This window comes from Falco biarmicus, chromosome 7 (genome assembly GCF_023638135.1).
Source record: "Falco biarmicus isolate bFalBia1 chromosome 7, bFalBia1.pri, whole genome shotgun sequence".
Classification (NCBI taxonomy): domain Eukaryota; kingdom Metazoa; phylum Chordata; class Aves; order Falconiformes; family Falconidae; genus Falco; species Falco biarmicus.
In genome coordinates, this window is record NC_079294.1 from 38,518,605 (window position 1) to 38,538,649 (window position 20,045).

A 20,045-nucleotide genomic window follows, 5' to 3' on the forward strand; every position below is an offset into this window, starting at 1 on the left:
GAACTTCAGGAGAAAGTGCACACTTGTTTGAAATTCCGCAAGCAGGCAATAAGAAGATAAATGAGCCAACTGGAGGCAGAAGGTCCTTAGAAGCCAATAAAAGAGCTGCAGCTCAAGGACGGATTGTGAAGGACCACAAAAGCAAAGATAAGGAGTGTTTGCTTCAGGTGAACCAGGAGAACATGCCAGTATGCAACGCAGAGATGGCGAGACTGTTGACCCTCCAGAATACAACAGCTGTCATGCTCCCTGACAGCATCACTGATGGATGCCAGAAGAGTGTCACAACAACAGATGAGAGACCAGAATGAGACTTAGCTGTGTGAACAGACAGCAACGGCTGCGTGTCTCAGTGATGTTACAGAAAAAGGATCGGTGGACCTGCCCAGACCTGAGTCTCTTCTCTCAGTACCCCTCTTGCTGTTGGAAAGTTGAATCTAACCCGTTTCTAACCAAGTTACTCTGTTCAAGACTAAGTTTAGGTTCAGGCAGACCCAGTAACCTATCACTTTATAAAATTGAGAATACATTCAAGGACAATCAAATGAATTAAGCAAGCCATGAAAGTGCTGCCAAGCAGCTCCTTGACTATTAGATTCAACAGAATAAGCAAAACCAGTGTTGAAATAGCCTCAGTTAAAAATTTCCTGCTACACATCTCTCTTGTTTTCAAACACACATAAAACAATTGCCTTTTATTGCTGAAAGCAGCGTGTGAGAGGACATTTCCATTGCAAAAGCTCGTATCAGAGGGGTGAAAGCTCCAGTAAACGTTTATACTTAACCCCAATTTCAAGAGTATAGTTGTCAATTCTCCTTTTCAATATGTGTATAAATAGCAAACCATCAAGCCGTTTTAAGGTGGGCAGTGAAGTCTGCCCAAGGGAGCAATGCTAGGCTGGCTGCATTACGCTGCATTCCCCCCGGCCTCCCAAAGCCTGTAAGGTACCTCCAGCACCAAGCCCACAGCGCTCGTGTCCCAGACCTCAGCTTCTTCATTTCCTCTCCTCAGCTGGTGAGAAACGTTCAATGCCCACCACGTTCCCCTGCTCTTCAGCTGTGGCAGAAGTAATCCACAAACATTTCCTACTAATCTTCTGAGGCTACTGCAATATTTGCACTAAATCTTTAGCGATCTTGGGATGACAGATGTAAATAATATTTATATCCTGTACTAAAGGCATTTTCTGCCAAGACATAGATCAATAATTTACAGAATTACAATTAGCCTGCAAGTAAGTACAGTGAGGATCATTAAAATAAGCACTTAACAATATAATGAAGGTGAGAACACTAAATTTACTATGCATCAATTAGTCTCTTTAATCTCTGTTACAGCCATTTATTATTTAAGAAATATGAAGCTACAGTGACACAGATGTGAAATGAAGTCACCCACTGAAGACACTAAACTCCAAGATTACGTCACCATAGACGGCACTAGCAAGGTCAGAATTAAAATGTGAAACAACTGTTCATTTAGGAATAGGCATGTGTGCATCAAAATATCAATTTACTGCTTTTCCTTATTATCTGTGCAGTGTTAAAAAGGGATTATCTTTTACTCATCATGGACCACTATATAGATAAGGACGTGTGTAGCACAATTCGCTTGCAGCCACCCACAAACGCCACAGCCGAATCTGTTGGCTGCAGACACCCTCCAAAGTGAACTCTGAGACCAGACTGAGATGTTCATACGGCTGTACTGAATTATTAATACCTGTCTGGAATCACATTACATGTCAGAAGTCAGAGACACCTTTTGGGTATTCTCTTACCACACCATAGAAGAAACAATACTTGAAATCAGAGAGGGGGTCACATCCACCATGCTCCTGTAACGCTTAGCAGCGCAATCCAGCTGCACCTGAAACAGCTCCCTGCTATCTAATGTAAAAGCTGATACCGCAAGGTTTCTTCCCTCTGAAAGAAGATAGTGGCTACCCACTTGCAAATCCCTCAATGAGTTGTTAAAGAGTGGTTAAAAGCTTTAAAGTAGCCGTTCCGTTACTTCTAGATGTGGGGGGAAATCCTTGGAAGTAGAAAGAATTTCACATCAAAGCACTGCTGAGTGCTGTCAGGTGAACGGCGACTTTACCCTTCCCGAGGCTGAACTCACTGCACTGCTCAATTTATTTCACAGAGGCACAGCAAAGTTTAATGTGATCCTTTTCAGATACTTTCAGAATGTAATAGAAAGCATTAGAAGTGCCTACAGTATACAAAAGAATCATGTTGGTGTGACGAAGTGCGAGCAGGAACACTACATCTGAGCAACGCGTGACCATGTGGATACTTGAAGACAAGGCTCATTTCTGAGCTGGAATGAGCACTCAAAGTGCCCTAAAATGGCTCCACATTGAACCTGGTAAAAACCCCCGACCTCTTCCAGAAGAACGTTCAACTTGATACTATTGTGTTTGAACTCTGTAAAGTTAGGTCACAGAAAATAAAATGGGATGAGTAACAAAAAAAACCCCCAACCCCAAACCAAAACAAGTCTCCTTTCTGCACGTAAAGGCAAAATAAAAGGTAAAAAAATACACAAAAACTATTTAATGACCATGAGCTTTACAGAACTCCTAACCAAACAAGTAAAGTCAAAGTAGTCACATCCCTGACAACTCAAAGGCAGAACACAAACTCTGTAGCTGAATGAACACAAGAAAACCTGCATCCCAAACCTTTTGACTGCAACACTGAAGATGCATTTCAGAAACCTGTTCTTCAAGGTTTTAATGTTTCATTTGTAACAGCACTTTTTTTTTTTGACAAATACCTGCAATTCAAATTGTACACCTTTGCTTTGAGAAAGTTGTAAGATTATGAATGCAGTCTGAATATGGCAAGGCATGATCGACTTGTGCATATTGTTGCAAACACTCCAAGAAAATTCACTTGATTAGGTGAAAAAAACAACTTACGTCTTCTGTAATCAGATCTAAGCACAGCCACAGCACACTCATTTTATTTGTCAATTCTCAAACCTGAGAGATGGTGATATACCTGAAAAACTACAGTTCTCCTGAGCAATGAATTAAATTTTTCATGCATTGTTGGCCAGCATACCTGAACTTTACTCACTAATCCATTTCCCATAAAATGCCCACAGACATGCCAAGCCCCTAATGCAGTTTTTTTTTTTAAAAAAAATAATCTATTTTAAAGTTGCCAGAGAAGTTTTCATCACTTGCCACAACAGTTCATGCTGGTCTCAGCTCCACAACAGACAGAGAAATCTGACACACAGCAGCGCACCCAGGAGCCTTGAACAATGAACTCTGCGTCACTGAGCAACAGGAGAGCTACTGCTTTTGGTACACCTATTGCCAGTGTTGGAAGCTTAAAAGGCTCGTAGCAATCTCACCACCACTGCTGCTACCACGACAAGAGGTATTATTAGGTAGCTTAGGTTTAAAAATTATGTTGCCAGTTTAAAGGACTTAAACACACCTAATTTTAATGAAAAGGAGCATCAAATCCCCACGTAAGCTTTGGAAGTGTCTCTAGCTTTCCACCCCACCGCAGTGCACCAAGGCTGCAAAAAGATTACCATTACTTCATACATAAAGTAGTCAACACAGAAAAAACCCTACAATTCCTATAGAAACTAATCCTAAAACATCCCCACAGGGGTTTTCCCATAAGCGTGATACACAACGGATGCTGCTGGGGTGATGTATTATACATATATTGTGGGCTTTTTATCATTTATTCAAGGCTTTTCCTCTCGGGTTAATGGGGTCACCTATAGCTACAGAGCCTAAAGCAATACACGTGTGCCTACACAGAAATGGCAAGGTAAAATGGGAGCGTCCAGTACAGGAACAGTCCCCTAACAAACATGTCCACGGATTTTGCAAGAGGTAAGAAGAAACTCAGCTCTATGGACTCCCACTGCTCTGAATATGCAGATGCATGAAAATGCTGTAAAAAACATTCCCATTTCTAAGCTGCTGATACAGATCCATTTTGGACATTTCTGCTCTGAACAAATTACATCGATTGTACTTTTCCTGTTTTGCTACTCCTCTCACTCCTACATCTCTGTGTTTTGATTGCTACGGATGTCCATTACATACTTGCAAAGTGTTAGTTTCTTTATAGCAGGGTCTCCCAGAAGGAAACTTTGCTTACATTCCTAAGCCCAGTTGTTTCAGCCTCTATGTCCCTTGCTCTAGTAACACTTACATAAAATCACACTTACTTCATCTCTGTAAAGAGGACTTGTATAATACATGATATCCATTGCGCTGCTGTTCAGCATATCCCTTAAACCTCGTACTTTATCTGGAGTAATGGAGTCCACTGTGTCTGAGGGGGGTGGCGGGGGGAGGTGGGGGGGTGGGTGGAGAAAAAAGAAAAAAGGCTTGAGTTACACGTCTGAGAATGATAAAATCCCAACAAGGCACGTGCAGAGAACACGGCATGGAACTTCTGGGGACAATTTTGCAGACTGCAGCTACTGGAACAGCAAAAGAACTAAGTAATGTACCTCCATCAAGGGTAAGTTTTGATCTCCATTCAACCGGAAGAAATTCGACATGCGTTGCAAGATTGGAAAAATACTTTTCTTCTATTTTTCTTGCAGTATCTCGCATGCTATAACAAAGAAAAAAAAAAAAAGAACATGTTCCTGTAAAGACTACTGTTGGTGGTCTTATCAAATAAAGCTAATGCATCCAGCAACAACACATTTATTGCATTACTACTATTCAAGTATGCAATACCTGCTTACTAACATAGGTAATTACCTCAACCTCCTGTTTCTGTTATAAAGTACTTAAACTGTCATATAATGGAAAATTCTGTGTATTACATGCTCTAAACAGTTTAAAAACCTTTAAATATATTGCACTATGGGCTTAACATAAACCACTTAAATTCAGTTGAAAGGTATCTGTTAAGTCTGGGGGGTTTGGGGTAGGATGTCACTGAAAATTAAGAATTTTACCACTGCCTTGAAATCCTGAATCCACTGAAATCAACCATTTGGACTATGTAAGGAAGACAATTCAGTGCTTTTAAACAGAAATAAAATATAAAAAATATTGCTTGAAAGGTCAGAATTTTATTTTAATTTCACATAGCAACTGAGAAGGCTTGAGAGCTCTGAAGTGAGAAACAGGATCACTTACTGGTGTTTCAACTTGGAGAGGCTAACAGTCCTTTTAAAAGACTTCGTATTTTTAAAGCATATCTGAACATGAACATTGATGCACCTCTCTCAAGGGATGTGAAAAAAACCCAAAAGTACCTCAACCCCAAAGTACATCTGACCTTCTCTGTTGCTGGAGGGCAAGGGGAATAACAGTATGTTAACACTCTTTTAAAAATGCTATTTTACTTGTGTTGTATAAAAGACCCATCCGTAAAAAATGAAACCCAGCATGAAATGATACAAGATAGTATAATACCCATTCATTCTATCAAAATCAGCAACCACACTGAGAAAGCATTATATTTTCCTTTTGTTCCTTTACATTAATCTTGGCTCCCAATAGTATTAGCATTTTTAAAGATGAGCACGACAAACTAGCTCCAGCCAAGGGTCAGCACTGCTGGGTTTCCAGCAGCTGGTTCCCAGTTGCAAGCATCAGAGGGTTTTTTATTTCTGAGGCAAACCCCAGAGTTCCAACTTTTTTTTTTTCTTCTATTTTCAAAGCAAATCCCTTTTAATGATTGCTACAACCAAAGGCATGATGACATTAATCCCCCATCTGCACTTCTACCAGTCCATATACGGTTTTGTAAGTTTAACCCCCTAGCTGAGCCACTTTCCTTGAATATATTAATGCTCCTCTGTTCTTCAATAGAAATGAGACAGTTTAGCCTAAATCACTGCTAGCACCTGAGACAGTAATCACTTAAGCTGCTCCATTTGATGAGCAGTGTCTGCACCAACACAGCATTAGCACTACACAGACAACTCTGCCAAACTCCTGTCTTAGTTTCAGCCCCCTTTAAAACAAAGCCAGCAGCACACAGCAGGCAGCTGCAAGATGAAGCCAGGAGCTGCCCAAAGCTCCTCCGTGATGTTTGCTCTCTTGTTCTCCTGCACAAAATTTGCTCTTAATCTCTCTGTGTAGCTGTTGCCCCATTCAGCCGCAGCTCACTAGCGGGATTTAGGCTGTGCAGAAGAGCTGGAAGCCAGTGTCTGGTGGAACAAACACAGAGATGAATTTCAGGCACCACCAGCAGCTCCTGAGGGCTGCAGAGGTATGTCATGGTGGCTTTGGGCAAAATACCTTCCATCTTTTTACTTCAGCCTTACCGGCTGCACAGCAAGAGAAAAACACACTTCTGTGAAGAAGGGGTACAAAAGCCAACACCTTGCAAAAACATTATGTTTTTTTCTCCAGGGAAATGAAAAGCCCATTTTGCTACTCAAAAAGCAGATCAAGGATGTACCAAATTTCAGAAGCAGGCGGTCAAAACACTTCTCTATAACTGACACCTGCTTTCTGGGGAAGAGGAAGCCTCCTTTACACCCTTTCTTCCAAAGCAGTTACCGATGGCCTGACCAAACAGCCAAGAAATGCAACAAATCAGCACCTCTGCTTTTAAAGCCTGGTTTGATTGCACTCCTAATCTCCTAGTCTCTAGTCCAACAAGATGTCAAAGGTTTAAGTAAAGCAGAAATCAGCAAGAGGATCTGTTGAAATCAGGGTTGATGTACGGCCTGATCTGACCCAGCTTTGCAAAGCACAGAACAACCCTCCCCATCACGACCCTGCACAAACATGCCTCTAGGGACACTTATCTGAGAGCCCAACTTCAACCACATGGAATTTCTAGATTCTCAAGAAGATAAAAATTCAGTAAAGACACCAACATTCCTGGAGTCCCTAAGTAATCAAAACAAAAGAGGAACGCACCTGTCTGAACAAATCAGAGGGTTACTAGTACAAGGAAATGCAGGGACCTAAAATGTAAATGAATATTCTTTGGAAATGCTAACAATTCCTTGGTATTGCCAAATGAGCTTAACCTTCTCTGCATGAAGGACGGTGGCCAACTAAGATGATTCAGAAACAAGTTTAGCAGGAGACCAACCAAGCAGCAATCTAAAGCTGCTAAGCTTAAAAGCATAGAAACGCTAGATGAATAAAGCACAAAATTCTACAAGGCAACAACTACTTTAAGTGAAGGAACCGGTAAATAACCTGGTTCTAACAGTTCAGGGAAAACTACCCAAACTATTTACACATCAGTAGCAGCTGTAAACATTATGAAGAGAGCTACTGACATCCTCATCTTCAAACATGACAGCTACAGGGCTTCTTCCTGTTCAGAAGGGTCCAGATCTTACTAAAGCTACTTACAGGCAAACTGACACAGAGGACTTTTTTTTAACTGTAAGTCTCCTTTCTGAAGCTAGATATCTGAGTTGGGAAAAAACAGCGTAGTCTAGCAATTCTGCCAAAGCTTTTGGCAAAAGCTTCCAGTCTCCCCTCCTCAAAGCTGTGCCAGCTTTGTGTCCTTATCCAAATTTTGTGAAATGCAAAACCTGATTTTACTCCGATCTAGAGGGTTCCCCCTGACGTCAGCTGAGGTTGTCCAGACATGGCCCCGCCTCTGGCAGAATAGTCCGAAGCTTCTGCTAGAATGATTATGGATAAACATTCAAAAGCACTCAGTTACATTAGAAAACCAAAACCCAACTCTGCATGCACCTTCCTTACGCCTTGCAAAATACATTCTGGTAGAAGCGCACAAAAGGTCTGTTTCAATGAATTTTAATTACCACCTCACTGATGTAAAATCAAATATGCTGCAGTTGCATTTCTTGGTGTTTCGGGTGTGCCCCTCCACTACGACTCACTGCACTGCGCACTGACCTTATGAAGCTGGTTAATAACTGCTGACTGAAGTTTTGCAGATTACAAACCATGTAGTTACCAAAACATTTAATTTTTATGCCTTCCACTAAACTTTTGGAGGCAATCCAGTTCAGTGTTACTAGCCAAATACTGTCAGAGGTGCAATTTTTTCCTCTTTCATTATTTTACAGCAGCAATGTCACACCACTTTCCTGATCACAAGAATCATGGAGGCACTGAAAACACACCAGCAGAACAACTCCCAGTGCAACACATCTCATTTACAGCGAATGGCACCATACAACATCTCCTACTGATTCTGAGCAACACTTTGACACTATAAATTCTAAATACAATTGTGGTATAATTGCCAAGCAATGTGGCTACGCTCACATGCTAAACCTCAGCATATATACCTGCTATACACACACTTACCTGTTCTGCTATAAAGGTGCTTTCTTCTTTTCCTTCTTCTGGCTTTTTAAAAATAAGTATTATGAGCTATTTTATTAGATAGCAAGTCTCTCTACTCACTTGCTAAAATAAGACCAACTGAAGTAATAAATTCCCATCTAAACAGGCAGAGAATTCTTCTCCTTTCCAATACAAACGAATGGTGAAATACTGACCCCAGAGCAACAATTACTTCAATCTATATATTGAAAGACATGGTAACAACTACAACTCATGATTTTCCTAAGGGGAAAAAAAAAAAATCATCTAGGTGCAGATGCAGCACATCTCTTAGAAAGCATTTTGACATATTGCTATTTTCCATGCAAGAAGTAATGGCCTGAAAATAGGTACTTTGAGACTCACCATAAATAAAATGTGCTTGGCTGCCTTTCTCTGATTAAACCAATAAATAATAAACCTGTATTTTCACAGGTATACATCCTTGCTTAAGCACGTATATTCCACAAATACGTTAACATATTTAGGATTATTGCTGTAGTTTTTTTAATCTTAGGCTACTAATTTTACTCTTTTGTAGTAGTCACAAACACTACATTAAAAACTGGTGAGCTGCAAACCAAGTTAGCTTCAGCTAGTTCACAAATTTTATAAAATGTCCTTGAGAGCTAGTAACAGAGCAAAATGCCTGAAGGCTTGAAGATGTTACTCATTTTATTCCCAAGTCATCTTTGCAGACTCTCTTCTGCCAGATGATCCATAGCCAAGAAAAAGGGAATGGTCTTTAATTTGAAAACCATTACACTAGCCAACTTCTTACTCTGAACTCTTGATTTAAGAGCCAGGGCAATGGGATGTCCCCACAAAAAACCCCTACACTCTTGTTTACTGCCTGCAAAGCTGTGTGGATCCATTCCTGGATTTTGGTCACACAACTGGTCAATTATGCTCTAAAGCATTCCTCAACTGCTTTCACCACCCTGAGTGCCCTCAAACGGAGGGCAGCACTCACTGACTCTTTGAGGAAACAATACCATGAGATATTGAGGAAACTCAGGGCTGGCTAGAGCTAAATTTGGTAAGTTGAAGTGAGAGTAGCAGGCACGAGTGATAAAAACTGAGATCTGTTCAAGCCAGAGGAAATGAAAAGGAGGCTGTTTTCAACAGCTTAGCTGCACCGCAGAAACAGCAACTCAGGTCTTGCTCAAGGAGGATTTCAAAGAGCAACTGCAAGACACAAGTATCTTCTGCCACTGTTCTTCAGGGATTTATCTGCTCTCAGACCAGACACATTAAGACTGCTGCTCTGTAACATATGCAGACTCAATTTTACTTCAGAAGAAAGATGGACATTCTAGGATGCAAAGTAAGCATGATCATGATTCACACTCCATCCTTCTGGAGAATAATGGGATGCTGCATGATCAAAGGAACTCAAGCTTCTGGTTAGTTGGTTACAGGATCCCCGAGACAAGCCTGTGGAGATCCAAGTGCTTCAAGTGTGAGTGCCTCCCTCTCCAATACTGCTTCCCAAATGGCAGGCAAGCTTGCCCTTCACAGTGAGATGTTGCCTTTGGCATAAAGCAGATCAGGCATTCCCCATTCCCGTTGACATCCCCCTGCCTCCTTGCCACTCACTCCTATCTTCCAGACAGGGTTCCAGTTTTTCAGACCAGCTGTAGTGATCCAGTTTACAATGGGACCATACAGATAGTCCTGCTGGTGCGGGCAAGGAAAGGGCAGAAATGAGGGCTGGGGGGAGGATGGGCGTGAGAACAGATCCAGAGATACATCTAAGTGCTAAACAAGCTGTTACAGCTCCTGTCCAATATGCAGTCATGTGTTAGATAACTATAAACGTACGCAAAACAAGCTCTTATGAAAGTATTTAATGTCCTAACTATCACCTTTTACCTCTTGGGCTGAACTTCTCATTAAGCTTGCAAGACAAACTCAAGTTGAAACCTGGAACACAATTTTTACCATTTGGATACTTAATTTCAGAAATATTACCAGCACTGAAGAATGAAAAACAAGCATGTAGTATGTATTTAATGCAATGCAAGCGTTTACATGGAAAATAAGCAAAACTACCACATATCTGAAAAACTAAAAACTATAGGAAAAATTTTACAGGAAATCTTGATTTAGGATTGCAGCAGCACATATTTAATACACTGAAAGGTCTCCGAGAGGCTCTGCACTCTGTAAGGGCTTGCATACATACCACTGGAAATTTACCAAAACGGCTATTCTGAAGTAGTTGTTATAATGATAATCCGCAATTAAAATGCTTTCTAATGGGACTGGCAATAAAACTGTAATTGGTGATTACGGAACACCAAGATGCTGCTGCTTGTGCAGACAGCAATTTTTTGACTATGAGCAGCAGCACAGACAAATACAATTTTCGAATCAAAACAGAAGATTCAGACAGAGGCAGACAGATACCACCTTTAGGGCAACAGCAGCCAAGAAGCATCACAACATTACAGCTATTATGAAAATACACAGAACAGTTACTTCATTCAATTTTCAAGCACAGGAGCTGATGAAATTTAGGTGGTCAGCCTAAAGGTCTGACCTTTACCCAAGTTAGGTAAAACAATAGGATTTTTTTGTAGAGCATGTTGGAAACATGGACAGTAACATTCCTAAATTCTATTTCATATGTATAAGGACACCCCTCCCCACCCCCAATCTAGATGCACAAATTCAACAAAATCAGAGGTTAGGCTCCAGTGAAAAAATGTTCCAAATAACAATAGAAAAGTGTGCACAGTAAAACAAAAGGATATCCCCAAATGATATTTTTTTAGGTTAACATTGTGCCTTATCAGAAACCTAATAATGTCAGAATACTGCACCTGATGGCAAATAAAAAAACCCTCCAATGAAGTACAGTATGCCACAATATCTTAAGTTTCTATTACACCAAAATACTGAATATACCATCTTCTTCCTTAAATATTCATCCCTGTGCTACCGAAGTGGCTCACAGTACATTATTCTATTCACGTTAGGTCAGCTGAATCACTGTTCCAGCCTGGAGGAGGTACTGTCTCTTCCCAGATGAGTTCTGCAGTTAATATCAGCACTGACAGGAGCAGCTTGTTGTACCAGCTGCCGTGCTACATTTAGCTAATAAATGTGTTTAACTACGCCGTGAAGAAATAAAATTATGTCACATCTACCAAAGACCTGTTCATTCAAGCATCGATAAAAGCACCTTTTCCATCCACCTACTTACAGGACATCCTGTGACCACAGCATCCAACGACATTAATGATTAGATTGAACTCCATTCCTTAATGAAATTAGCTCATATAATTTTAAATTACCCTGGAAGAAGAGTTCTGTTTTCACCTCTGTAACCAACAGGATCTACCTAATGATGCTGATACATCACATGAGCTGCACCAATTTCCTCTCAAGGCAGTAACGTGAGGACAGAGCATATCGGATGAGCTCTGGTAGGGTCTCTCACTGGCCTGGGTTACAGACAGAGTATTCCATATCTGGGTTATAAGCTGTATTTCTGCACTTTTTATTTCTTTCAGGACCACTTGTTCAAATGAGGCTACATTTTTGTGCTATGAACTGAAGCGTTGCACTCACACAGGATGAAATAAATACAAGCATTATCCCAGGGCAGAATGAACCCCAAAAGAAGCAACAATAAATATATGTGGCAAAGAAAAAATGCACAAGAGGGTTTTTTTTTGTGGATGCAGAAAAGGAAGGCACTTGAACAACTGTTCTCCTCTGCAGATTCCAGAGTCCCCTCCAAATACCATACAAAAAATGCAAGGAGTTTGGCTTACCCAACCTGCCTCATCTCTGTTCTCTCCCCATCGGTGTCCCACAGTCCACAGAGAGGACTGGTGGCACTGGAGGAACATACCCTGAACACACAGATGTGCTGTGGCCTAAACCGAAGGCAACTTTCTATTTCTAAGGAACGCCTACCCCAAGGTTCCCACTCCAGCATATGTATATCACAAGTGACATCCAAGTCCTTCAAAGCTACATGCACCCCAAGACAACTCTGAGGGCCAATGGTGACTTCTACATCTGCTGGTGGTACCAGATATGAGGAGGAAAGAAAAGAGTGGTGACACAGATGGGGCAGACCTATGGCTTAAGTTACAGATTGAGCATGACTGCAACTACAGGTTTCCTATGAGGAATGTGCATTTAAAAGCAAGAAAACACTGAAGTCTTTCTCCTTAGCGTCTACTTTAGAATGGGAATGGTCAGAAAACATTTATCCTAACCCATCTTACCATCTTTAAAAAGGCAACACTTCAACATTTGACTCTCTGTGTTCCTAATGCAAAAGAATGTAAAAAAACCCAACACCCCACCCCCCCCCAATATCGTGGATGAAGGTGCTAACAGAAAGTGCTAGGATGACTTATGAGAGCTGCCATTATGCTGGTCTGGCAGACATTTCTTCTAAAATCTCCTCCTAGAACATATGGGATGTTCCTCACTGGTAAGTTTTTTAAGCTATTTAAAAAGAAAAAAAAAGAAAAAAAAGAGACACACACTTCAATCTAAAATGATGCTTTCATTTGCAGATCCTGTACAGAATACATCATGATGCCAATAGTTAGCATCTTAAAAGGCTAGCAATATTGCCTGCTATTTCTTGAGGATATGAGCAAGACTTACTGAAGCACAAAAAGCCTTGCTTCCCATTTAGATAAAAGTTTTCACGTAACAGGCTGCCAATTAAAGCAGGACTTTTTACAGAATGAACACCTATGCACTGTGTCCTCAGTCAAAGTTAATCCACCCATACAACCCCTGTATGCATGTTCAAGGGAAAATGGGGTAGGGAAAAAGAAAAACCAGAAAATTCCAAGGTTGAAGTGTGTATTTCTTGCTGCTGTTAGTGTAGTGCCAGAACAAGGGGAGGAGTAGCAGGTTGCTGCTTGGAGATGCAAATGCCACAACAATGAAATCAAGAGGTCTAACTCTACCACACCTGTGGACACTGAAGTGGAACAATGAGCTGAACACAAGAGCCTGCTGACATGATGGTACACACCAGAGCTCCAGCATGTCAGCACCAACCTGCACTGCTATTCGGGATTTAAAGGGATGTTCACAAAGCTCTTACCACGAAATCCGCAATCCCAGCTCCCCGCATACTTTCACAGGAGCCACTGGGTATGCCACTATTTCTGTCAACTTTGATGGAACGTGGAACTATTTGGGACACATATACTAAACCATCTGTGCAATACAGACCTGCAATTCACACTTTTTTAGGCTCTTCTTTTAGCTAATGAAGCATTCCTCTACACCACCTCGTCCCTCACAATACTGTCACCACAACTTTACAATTTCTTTTAATATTAAAAAAAAATATCTTTTCAGGTACAGCATTCTCAATAGCTCAGGAGTTTCTCTTCCTGTTCACCAGCACCCTAGCTGGCCTTCTGAGTTAGCTCAGGTGTCAAATCAAAAGCCATTTGCAAACCAGTCTTCACAAAAGACTCAAGGAAAAGATCCAGTAAGCTTTCACTCATGTTTTACTTTTCAACTGGCATCTATGCAGAGAACTCCATGAGCAGTCTCACAGCAATAGCTTCCAACTGCATGAAGTAACCTTGTCCTGTTAGGAAAGCCAACATTCCCACTAGCTCCCCATTTCCCCTCTCTTACCAGTATGCACTTCACTTGCCCACTATTCTCACAACCACCAGGAACAATGGAGATTCCCCTCAATTTTGACCAAATGAAAAATCTCTTCCCGCTCAGCAAAGTCATCGACCACAGGTACTAGAAATTCAGAGGCCAGTCCCCCGAAAGTCGCAAGTGCTGGTAACGAAAACAGAACATATCTTGACTCTTCTGCTTGCAGCAGCTCTCACTAAGTCCATACGTCCAATTTAACATAGAAAGCAGTGTACCCACAATATAAAGACTAATGACTTGGGAAGAGGAGGAGAAGGGAACAGGAAAAGACACAGCTTAAAGCAAAGGGTCTGCTGTCATTTATAACGGCAGCCTTATATTCAGGCCAGACTTTGTACTGCAAACATTACAAAGCACTCACATAGCTGTATTTTTGATGATCCTTCCTTGGTCCATTTTCTGCCCAATACCATGCACAACAAACACAATGTGACTAGTTTGTGGTGGCTTGTCTTCTAATGTAGCTTCTTCTACATAGCCTCTGTGTAGCCTTGTCCCACTACTTGAAGCTGTAGAAAAAACATTATCCTAGATCAGTTACATTCTGTAACGTGCAACAGCCTTATGTGTTGACAGAAGTTTGACTTTTCTCAGACCAATACATTAAAGTATTTGGAAAATAAGATTATACATAAAGAAATAGCACTTATTTTTTAATATCTGCAATTTTAAACTCCTGAGAGATTTGAGCAACTAGGTGACAGTAGTTTTATCAGTCAACATATTAGTAGGCTATTTCCGCTGTAAAGATAACTAATTTCAGAAATGTCTTGAAAAATAACTTTTTAGAAAACAGTTGTGTAATTGCCCATCCACTTTTACAACACAATACCCTTCTTCCATGTGTCTCAATCATTAAACTTCCTTATATCTCCATCTTATTCCCACAGCATGAAAGCATCACGGAGATGATCTTGCCACAAAACTGGTAAGCAGTGTCACTCTCTGACCCAATTAAGAGAGCTGGTTGAAAAGCTTTACAGTTTTTCATTTTGACAAGCAAAGCCTGTGTTTTGTTTCAAGCTGATCCAATCTCAAATATTGCCACTCATTCTCCAGTTCAGTGGCCAAACCAAAATCAATTACCCAGGGCAAATATGGGTATTCTCCCACTGCAGTGCTGATGGCTCGAGAAACCCACTGGCACAGTGTGTCTCCATCCCCCTCTAGTGACAGACCCACAGAGAGGACCACAGCCTTGCATGAGCACTAGCTCTTTGTCAGCCCAGCAACCCCTTCAGATGGGCAAGCAGGCGAAGGCAGCAATATTCCCCACCACAAAACCTGGAACAAACTGCTCGTTTTAAAGGAGGGGGAAAACACTCCAAAACCACTAAGGGCTGTAAAACACAGGGCAGGCTTTGTTTTCCAAGTGGGCTTCTATTTGATATTTCTTCCACCAAATTGTTTGGGACAGTTCTTACTATTTATTACACGCTATCCAAATCATGTTCTGGATACAGAATAATTCATTTCCTCTGGAACCGAAGCACTGAATTATACTAGATTTTGGCAAACATTAAATAAGTATCCACCCAAGAGCCCTGTGGGGCAAGAGGGCATTAATTACAGGACAGAGGTATGGAGATTAAAGCCAAACCTCTTAGCTGATCTTGTCTCTTTAGAGACTAAGGAACAAAACAGATGCGTATGTTCTTGTGTTTGTAGTTGTCCAGCAGTGATTAGGAGCACCATGACAGGGAGGACAAGTTCCAGTTTTCTAGGTTGGCAATAACCTGCCTTTTGCTTGAGAGACCATCCCCTCTTCCAACTATCTCAGCCTTGGTGGCTTTATGACTGGTTGTTTTAAGATTAAATGAGCCTGGATTCCTACTGCAAACAATTTCTGTCTAAACGCTTCATCCCTCCTCTCAGTTCATATGTCTGTTTAATGCATGGAAAAACAGGCAAGAGGTGGGGAGAGGGGAAGGTATGATCATGTACTTCAGGAATGCATCACAGTCTGCAAGTATGCAGTGGTAAAGGTTGCAAAGGGAACTGTAATTCTTATATTGTAGCTGCTGGACTCAGCCACTATAGTATTTTCATACACTTATTACATAATGGTAACTGCTACATCAAAAAAAAAAAAAAAAGTCATAGAAGTCAGTCATAGCCTATGTACATCTAGTTACAATTATGTGCAACGATCTAAGGACCCTCATATACTGTTCCGTAAAAACTGCAATGGCCGAAGTGGCCTAGTTACATTAAAACTTCAAACTTGAAATATCCCTCTAGCATTAAAGTAACAAACTTAAAATACCAGTATTTACAATATTCTTTACAAACTCTGAGAAATATTACCTTTGGAAAACCCCAACTTTTGTGTAACAGTTCTTGCAATTTTAGATGTTGTTGCATCACTGTAAAGATACACTTCATCCACACTGTGCCAGTCCACATGCTTGCGACTCAACTTTAGACTATGAAAAGCTGCAGCAAAAAGGAACAACATTTAATTTAGATGGGTAAGAGGGGAAAAAAAAAAGCCTCTTCAAACAGAGAGAGAGAGAAAGAGAGAGAGAAAGAAGGGTAATTTACATACAGGTTAAAATCTAGAGCTCCATTATACCTCAATCTGTATTACTTCTTACCTTAAGAAGTTTTTACATTTAGGATTAATCTGACCAGGACAAGCAGCAGTTGGCAGACCGCCTCTAAGGACATTTCACATCATTCTCCTCCCACTCTCATTTTGGGATGGTAGGTTTCTAAAACATTGCCTTAGCTGAAAACAAAAAAACAGGGGAGCAGGGCAATGCATCCTAAAATATTGCAGGTTGGTGTGATGACCAGGTGGCTGCCCCACGCAGTGTCATCACTAGAAAAAGAGCAATTTCACTGCTGTCTTCTCTCTCCTGTGTCTGTACAGCCAGATCCCTGGCTTTGACTGTCCTCTGCAGCAGCACAGAGGCTTTCAAGGCTCCATTACTACAAGGCTCCATTGCATTTCTTTCAGAAATATTTAAGAGCTGGAAATGCAGTTTAATGAGAAAGCCTCTGAATGGGTAATTTCTGGAACAGAACAGAATCTAGCTCTTTCAAAAACCACTAAGAGCTCTAGTGATTTTTGCGCAGTTATTGTGTTTTCCAGATTTGGAACTGATTGAACTCTGGGACCAACCTCATGACACACTGCCTGATTGTCGGGACCAAGGACAGCAGGCATGTTATAATGCAAATCAGAATCTCTCATCTAATGTTTGGAGCTTGCATGAGCAAAGCAGTACCACAGCTGTATTACTAGGAATTTGGATTTCACCTAAATTTGGAAATCTGCTGCTTAGGTCTGGTCTAAGGTGGGATATGCAACATTTGGAGAGCTGACAACAGCAAATGCCCTGTAACAAAAAGTGTTCTTAACTGTCACTGGTCTTGCTAAAAAAGTTCAAAGTCATGGAAAACACCCAGAGGGGTTGTTCTGGGTTTGGGGTTTTTCCCCTTAAAAGTGGAGTTCTAACCTGTCCTCTATTTCAAGCCACTCAACTGAATTTTTTATACTCTTCTAAAAACATTCTGAGAAAGCCTGAGCCATCATGATTTCATCTTTTAACTCTGCAACTGTACGAACCAGCCATGTTAAACTAGATGTTGTGACCTGTACTATTTTTTGCTTCTTTGCTAACGCAGAGAGACCTGATGTAGTCCAATGAAAAACTAAATGAAGTCTGTAAGAAACAAGGGGATTAGAAAAGGATTACTTCATAATAAACAACTGATTCCCAAAAAATAACTAGAACTGTATGACTGTTTTATACTGACAGACCAAGAACAGGAAAGGAAGTAAGCCTGCCTTTGAAGAGCAGACATGTCAGCTTAGAGTAATGACTGGCCAGAGCAAGAAGCAACCTACTAAGAACTCAATGAACATGTTTTCATGAGCAGCCCTGCAGGTGCAGAGATGAGTCCACATCCAGTAATCTCAATTTAGAACTGGAAAAGGAAATTTCCAGAAAAAACTTCCTCTTTCACGCTTGGAGACAACGCAAGAGAGACTGTGGTGTCCTGAGACTGGCACTGTAGTCTAGTGGCAAAGGCAAGGGACCTCCTTGCAGATGACTCTCCAATCTCCTCCATCCTCAATTCCATGACTGATGTAGACTTTCTATGCCTTCCATTGTCTAGCAGGTCTTTAAGAGCTGTTCCACCTGCATTCTGTAAAATCCCTCTCAGAGTATGTTCCTGGGGAAGCTGACAGAGGAGGGCTGGAAGTTTGATGCCTTTGGAAAGCACTGTGCTAAAGGTCCAGAGCATGCAGAGGAAGAGATGGAGAGGCCTGTGGCCGAGTCACTTATTACCACTGGCATAATAGGCAGCTGATGGAGAAGCAATCCTCGAACTTTTTCTGGAATCAAGTCCAGCCTCTCTGTTGGAAAGAATATACAGAAAGAAGCAGGTTTTCCCCACCCTGCATGAATTATTCTCACTCGGGAAGAACAAATTCCTAACTTCTACTCTTATGGTGCTCTTCAAAAACACCTAAGCTGAAGGACACATTGAAATCAATTACAAGGCATGCAAGCATTGAGGAACTGCAAATGAAACATCCAACACTACTTCTCTGCATATTTAGTAATGCCTTCAAAAGGTAAGCTGAAAAATCTGGTCTACTGTTAACACAGGCACCACATGAAACTACCAGTAGCCTTCAGTAGGACCAAACTTCCTTGTCTCTTGACAACAGAGTAACTTACCTCTCTGACATGTGTTGTCAACGTAACACACTGCATTCAAGGCCAGATACATTTTTTACAGCACCTAGCCTATACACCCTTCCTTTCTACCCAGCACCCATTAAACAAAAAAAACCCAACCAACAAACAAAATACAAAGTGTTTTTTTGTCCTTGCTTCTCAGTGTTCCTTCAACCACAAAGTATCAGGAATTTTAGGGAAGTGGCACAATCCAGAACACGCATATAGACAATTCTTTTTAGAGAATCTACCCATTTGCCAGTAAGATGATAAATTTTGCCATTTTAATTGACATGTTTACATTTTATTTTGCATGTCTTAGTAAGTTTTGTTTACCATCACCTTCACTGCTTTGCTTTTGAGTGCTTGTCCATGTGCACACTCCAGAACAAAGTCCAAACCAGCGGTAGACTCAATCACAGTGGCTGCAGGACATTTCAAAGGCACCAGCAGTCCAGTTCAGTATTTTGCACAAGTCTGGATAGCACTTCCAGGGTGTCTATCTTACCAAGCAGGGCAGACACATTCCTTTAAAAGTTAACAAGAATCACCTGGGTCAAGACAAACTAAGCTGGGTGCTCCACCTTGGCACTCTTTTTAAATCCCATGGGATGCAGTACTTAAAAAGTCTGCCTGAGGATCAATGCACCCATTCCACAGACCAGAGCACCCTCTTACTGAGGTAGGTTGAGATTTTGTTTCCCTTTTTTTAATTTATATAAACATTGGGATGTCTGTTCATCCTCAGACCCTAGATGGGATGTCCACCAGCACAACAGAAGTCCCCTAATAAGGGAAAATCTACTACCCTGAGCTCCAGGCATGCAAGAATATCCCTTCAAAAACAGGAGTGACACCCCAGCTTGTGGCTACTGTTGTGCTTCCTCTATCCTTACATAAGGATCTGTCCCAGTGACGACAATGTCTGGGGAGAGAAAAATGGCACACCCTTGCAGATTTGCACAGCAGAAACCCAGCTGAGAGAAGAGCTGCCCAGCTGAGATCAGTCACAGGGCTAAATGATCCACAAGTCACGTCTGCATGCATAGCTAGGCACAGACAGACAGTGCTTCTCTGTCATTATGCACAGAAGATACTCTTTAGGTAAAAAAAACTGCCCTGCAATAAGGTACATCTTAATGAGGGTCAACACTGTGCCGATGACTGTGAAGACATTCTTGGCTCTCAAAGAGCCCAACCAAAAGGAGCTGCTGTGGTTCACAGTCCCAGGGTGTGTTAATAGTGAGGCAGGGAACAAAAAAGTGTCTTTGGAGAGGATTTGACAGCAGTCTGAAAATTAGCATCCTAAAAAAAAAAATAATCAAAATATGCAAACTGTGCTTTCCAGGTATGGGATAACAAGGGCTGCCACTGCTGTTTTGAAACTGAGCATGAGGAA

General features: G+C 41.2%; 1 protein-coding gene across 2 annotated transcripts in view; it reads right to left on the bottom strand.

Annotated features, from left to right (window-relative positions):
• DDHD1 (DDHD domain containing 1) overlaps positions 1–20,045 on the bottom strand; it is a 68,005-nt gene that overhangs the window by 20,754 nt on the left and 27,206 nt on the right. For both annotated transcript variants that reach the window (XM_056346912.1, XM_056346913.1), the window contains 4 exons: positions 16,257–16,385; positions 14,311–14,458; positions 4,499–4,605; positions 4,211–4,317 (listed from right to left, as the gene is read on the bottom strand). In XM_056346912.1, the coding sequence (XP_056202887.1) occupies positions 4,211–4,317; positions 4,499–4,605; positions 14,311–14,458; positions 16,257–16,385 (491 nt within the window). The remainder of the gene's footprint in view (positions 1–4,210; positions 4,318–4,498; positions 4,606–14,310; positions 14,459–16,256; positions 16,386–20,045) is intronic.